Here is a 5932-nt window from a genome sequence, read left to right as displayed (position 1 = left end):
ATGACTTACAGATCTTCAAGGAGAGAAGGCTCGTATTCCTGGAGAGCTTTGTGCAAAGTGTCTCTGGCTGTGCTGGAGGTCAGGAGAGCATAGATTGCCCTCATCTTCCCCCGAGTGGTGGTCTTGGACTCCACATTGCTGTAGCCCTCATTGTCTATGATGTCCTTCTCAAAGAGTACATCTAGGATGGGATCCACATTCCTCACCTTGTCAACCAGGAAACGCCGATGTTGGTCCACAAAGTGTTTCGCTGAAGTTAAGGAGGATTGAACGTTGAGTTGTTGGTTTTCATTTGACATTGTTTTAAAATGGAAAGTGCCATATAGGAGCTAACAAATCTTATTCTAAAAATTGCAGTAAAGTGATTTGCTACAGTTTGTGCTGGTAGTATATATATATATATATATATATATATATATATATATACACACACACACAGATGTCGTTATAGATCGTTGCTGCAGAAATCTCTTATCTCCTTATTTAAACGTGTTTGTTCATGAATTAACGTCCTACTTGACCTCACTACAGCGTCACGCTAAAACATCCAAAGTAACAACAGATCTACAAGCTAGAGACTCACCTGGTATGGAAGTAACAACAGATCTACAAGCTAGAGACTCACCTGGTATGGAAGCAGCCGCTCCTGCAGATTGTGCTGGTATGGAAGCAGCCGCTCCTGCAGATTGTGCTGGTATGGAAGCAGCCGCTCCTGTAGATTGTGCAGGAAGAAATAAGTGTTCAAATTATGAACAGAAACGAACCACCGAGGCCCATCTCACCACGGTGAAATGGCACGGACTGGCAAGTCCCGACATAAACTCCCACAATCCCTACATATTACACTACTACTGTTTTGACCGCGACAGATTGCTATTTCACCGCGTGAGGGAGAGTGAGATCGGGTTTGCGATTCGGTTGCAACTCGACCGGGGCTGAGTCGGCTCTACCGAACTTCACAAAGTTCCACGCGACAACTGGCGGGGAGGCATACTTTGGTTAGACATAGCATTGGTTAGACATGGGTTACGGTTAGGTGAGGCAGCACACCTAAACCTAACCGTAACCCATGTCTAACCAATGCTATGTCTAACCAAAGTATGCCTCCCCTGCCTCGTGGGAGGTTAGGTTTAGGGTGAGGGTTAAGGTTAGGTTTAGGGTGAGGGTTTGAGATAGGTTGTAGTTGTAGGACTAATGACTGGTCTAACCATTGACTAGTCTAAACCAAAAACTGTCTAAACTAATTACTGCACCCCAACTGGCGCGCTTCAGCGTGCTCGGTGGCGTCCCCACGCCCCCCCAGTAAGGCTACTCCAACGTTGACGCTGCCTACTACCTACTGGCCAAAAGTGGAACTGCAGCACGTTCCATGGAAGTGGACGTGACGTTCGGTGACGTCATGTGCGAAACGGTGCGTCATCCCGGGCTTAACTTCCGCTCATTGGAGCCGTTGAGTTATAACGGTACTTCCGGCAGTCTTCCGGGTGCTTCAAAACGCCACTGAGCAACTTCCATTGAAATGAATGGCTCGGGGGGGGGGGGGGGGGGGGGGGGGGGGGGCTGTATCCTTCTATACCTATATGGGTATCCCTCGTGGCTCAGGTTGGGTAGAGACTGCTGACCGAGGGGCCCCTATGAGGAGGGGCCCCTATGGGGAGATCTATGAGGAGGGGATAAGGGTAGGGCGTTCCACAATGTGGGAGCAACCACTGCAAAGGCCCGGTCCCCCTTGGTTTTCAGTTTTGGTCAGAGGACCTGAGGGGTCTTACATTTGGTTTTGCCACCAGTAGGTCTGTGATATAAACCGGGGCTAGGGGCCATTCAGTGCTTTATAGGTTGTTAAAAGGATTTTAAAATGGATTCTGGATTTGATAGGGAGCCAGTGTAGTTCTGCCAGTACCGGTGTTATGTGTGCTCTGCGGTTTGTATTGGTGAGAATTCTAGCGGCTGTATTCTGTATTCATTGTAGTTTGTGAATAGAGGAACAGTTAAGGGTAGTGTACAGTCCATTACAGTAGTACATGAGGAGATAGGGGGCCCTATGAGGAGGGGCCCCTATGAGGAGGGGCCCCTATGAATAGGGGCCCCTATGTGGAGCATTTCAGTGTCAGTGTAATATGTACGGATTTGGGGGTTTTCTAGGTGTGTATTTGAATTGCCAATCTGTGCCATTTCTCCGTATTTGGGTGAGACCGGCTTGCTACATCCCAAGGTTGAATGAAAGTCCATAACTTTACCTTTCAGGGTAATGTCTTGCTGCCAGACCGGTCCAGAGTCGGGGCTCAGTAATTCCATTGAGAAGTTTTCTGCATTGATGTCCATATTCACCACGAACGTTGGATGGTAATTTGGTCCAAAATTGTCTCCAATATAAGTTGCAGCCTGAAAACAGAGACTTGTGTTAATTGTGTTACAGCAGCCTAGTAACTAGTAGCCTAGTTACAGCAGCCTAGTAACTAGTAGCCTAGTTACAGCAGCCTAGTAACTAGTAGCCTAGTTACAGCAGCCTAGCAACTAGTAGCCTAGTTACAGCAACAGCAGTGGCGGCGGAGTGAAAATAACAGTTTCCTTGACTCACACTGCTTTACCATACAATAAACAGACAACGTAGGTTTAATATGTACCTTAGGTTGTACTTTCTGTGAAGGACACACTGACAGACTGTAGGTTTAATACGTACCTCAGGTTGTACTTTCTGTGAAGGACACACTGACAGACTGTAGGTTTAATACGTACCTCAGGTTGTACTTTCTGTGAAGGACACACTGACAGACTGTAGCGTTGGTCTGGGATGAGAACACAGTCGGAGGTGACCGGCTCGATGGGTTGCTTGTTTTCATGAACTCCCTTCACCTATAATGACACCAACACAGTTTGATCAGATGGTTCATTCATACTTTCACCTATAATGACACCAACACAGTTTGATCAGATGGTTCATTCATACTTTCACCTATAATGACACCAACACAGTTTGATCAGATGGTTCATTCATAGTGGCCGGTATCAGGTATGTAGGCAGAGCTGACATTTCTCAGGAGCCAAATGAAATGACCCCCCCCCTAGGCCAGTGGTTCCCAAAGTGGGGTCCGAGGACCCCCAGGGGTCCTTGAGGGAGTTCCAGGGGGTCCCCAGCTAAATGATAGTTAGGAACCAAATGGACCCTTATGGCTCTGTTAAATTAACATTGGTTTTACAATGCAAATTACTTAACAGATATATTTACCTCTCTGTAAGGCACATTACTTAACGGATATATTTACCTCTCTGTAAGACACATTACTTAACAGATATATTTACCTCTCTGTAAGACACATTACTGGGCAGCAGTAACACACTCATCGTCCGTATCGGTGACTCTTGACGGAACAGCAACACCTGAGCACGTTTTGGTGTGGGCTGAAAGAAGCTCAAGACTCTTTCCAGGATCCCAAAGAGAGACAGATGGTTCACATTTACAACCACATGAGTCTGGGTCACTCTCTGCGGTTGTAAGAGTTCCAGACCCTCGTCTGTGATGTGGGCCACGGACAGATCACCTGTGGGGGAAATAACATCACGTTATAGATTCCACTCCATGTAAACCTAATCTGAACACAATGTCTAAACCACTTCACCCTCCGCTAAGCCCCACCCACTCCACTCTGTTCTTCTCACTCATTGACTTACTTGTTATATGATGGATTTCTCCAAATGAACAATATATTGATTGATTGATTGAAATATTTATAAACAGTTTGTAGAATTTACAGTACATTTTAAGCACAAACTCAATACAAAGACTGTCAACTGTGAGTGGACGACCCAATTAAGCATTACACTTGTTTACAACAGGGTCCACATTGTTCAATTCATCAAAACATTTAAAGACATACAAACATTTAGAGACATACAAATAGACATTTCTATGTAGCTAAATTCATCATATGGGAAGCAAAAAAGGGAAAAGATACAATATACAGTGAGGGAAAATGGGGTGGGGGGGATTCAGATTTTACAGAGGCCAGTTTCGAATTGCAGCCATCCGTAGGTGCCCTTTGAGAGCGGTTTTGAAGGAGTCAAGGGATTCACATGTCTTAATGACTGTTGGTAGGGCGTTCCACATTTTGGTGGCATAGGAGCGAAAAGAATTTAGTCCCTTGTTTGTGCCGAATCTGGGTTGTACATGGTTTGTTGCACTCCCTCTGGTGTTGTGGGTGTGGACTTCGTTTACATTAAGGAAGTATTTAGACAGGTACATGGGTATCTTGGTGGTGTATCGAATCTTGTGGACCAGACCCATTGCAAGATGCTGTACTCTGTCGACGACCCTAAGCCATCCCAGCCTGTCAAAGTGGGCAGGGGTGAGGTGGGTTCGGGGGGTGAGGCCAAGTAGGAGCCTGACCAGTTTGTTTTGGGAGGTCTGGAGCCTTGTTTTAAGGGCCTTTGAGGTGCTGTGGTACCAAGAGGTGGATGCATAGTCAAAGAAACCTTGTACGAGGGCTCCTGTTAAGGTCTTCAAGGTGTTTTTGCTGACCAGTGAGGAGATCCTGTAAAGGAATCTTGTTCTTTGATTGACTTTTTTGATTACGTTGGTGGCCATCTTATCACCGGAAAGATTGGCCTCCAGGATGGAACCTAGGTAGGTAATTTGATCTTTTCGTGTGATAATATTGTCACCCACTCTAACCAAGAAGCCATCTGCCTTGCTGAGATTACTATTTGATCCGAAGAGGATGGATTCAGTTTTTCCCAGGTCATTTTAGTAGCAATTAAGAGCTTCAAAATGTCTTCTGCAGTAGGCTATGAACTGGAACATTTAAATCTATAGTCAACCAGGCCTGCAGTAGGCTATGAACTGGAACATTTAAATCTATAGTCAACCAGGCCTGCAGTAGGCTATGAACTGGAACATTTAAATCTATAGTCAACCAGGCCTGCAGTAGGCTATGAACTGGAACATTTAAATCTATAGTCAACCAGGCCTGCAGTAGGCTATGAACTGGAACATTTAAATCTATAGTCAACCAGGCCTGCAGTAGGCTATGAACTGGAACATTTAAATCTATAGTCAACCAGGCCTGCAGTAGGCTATGAACTGGAACATTTAAATCTATAGTCAACCAGGCCTGCAGTAGGCTATGAACTGGAACATTTAAATCTATAGTCAACCAGGCCTGCAGTAGGCTATGAACTGGAACATTTAAATCCTCTATAGTCAACCAGGCCTGCAGTAGGCTATGAACTGGAACATTGAAATCATCTATAGTCAACCAGGCCTGCAGTAGGCTATGAACTGGAACATTTATATCTATATATAGTGTGGCATCTCGATGGCAGAACACCGCCCAACAGCAGGTAAGCACACCCCTGGAGGCCGGCAGAGAGAGAGAAGAGGAGCGCACCAACCTCTAGGGCGGGTACTAGAGGGTACGTACGTCCCACGTCACCTCTTAGATCAGCTGGAATGCGCGTCAGCTGTTTTCAGTCAGACGCGCTAGAATTCAAAAGGCAGCTCTCTCTGCCTGTCTGCCTCAGTAGAGATCCAGGCTCCAGGGGTGAGGCAACACGCTGTCGAGCGAGTTGGGCGGTAAGTCGAGAGCCACCGTTCATGACCCATTCTATGTGACTAATATGAACAGCAATATATTGATGGTGTCTTATCCTCTGCCCTACCAGGCTTCTACAACGCTCGCGCTAAGCGCGAGCTTGACGGACTGTCACCTGACAGACTGGTGAAGAGGAGGAAGAGGAGGAGAATAATAATTACAGTTACGACTCGTGGGATGGAAAAGGAGGAACCCGGTTCCGACCCCAGTACACAGAGGGGGAACCAGAGTAAGGGTACTCGCCCCAGCTGAGTAGCAATACTCCCCATGTATATTGAGTGCCGCAGGGCTGAAGACGAACAGTGTTTAGATCACGCCGTTGATGTCCAGAGACTCGGTCCCGA

At 46.4% G+C, this 5932-nt stretch overlaps 1 protein-coding gene across 1 annotated transcript in view; it reads right to left on the bottom strand.

Annotated features, from left to right (window-relative positions):
* Positions 1–3364: 3364 nt before the first annotated feature.
* LOC310869088 (NACHT, LRR and PYD domains-containing protein 3-like) overlaps positions 3365–5932 on the bottom strand; it is a 19054-nt gene continuing 16486 nt past the window's right edge. Inside the window, exon 10 of the mRNA XM_083779675.1 lies at positions 3365–3539. Coding sequence (XP_083635801.1) covers positions 3477–3539 — 63 coding nt within the window. The 3' untranslated portion in view covers positions 3365–3476. The remainder of the gene's footprint in view (positions 3540–5932) is intronic.

The sequence above is a fragment of the Protomyctophum parallelum genome (assembly GCF_964188405.1).
Source record: "Protomyctophum parallelum genome assembly, chromosome: 1".
NCBI classification, from domain to species: domain Eukaryota; kingdom Metazoa; phylum Chordata; class Actinopteri; order Myctophiformes; family Myctophidae; genus Protomyctophum; species Protomyctophum parallelum.
Note: the sequence above shows the minus strand (reverse complement) of the source record. Positions and strands in the feature narration are given on the sequence as shown.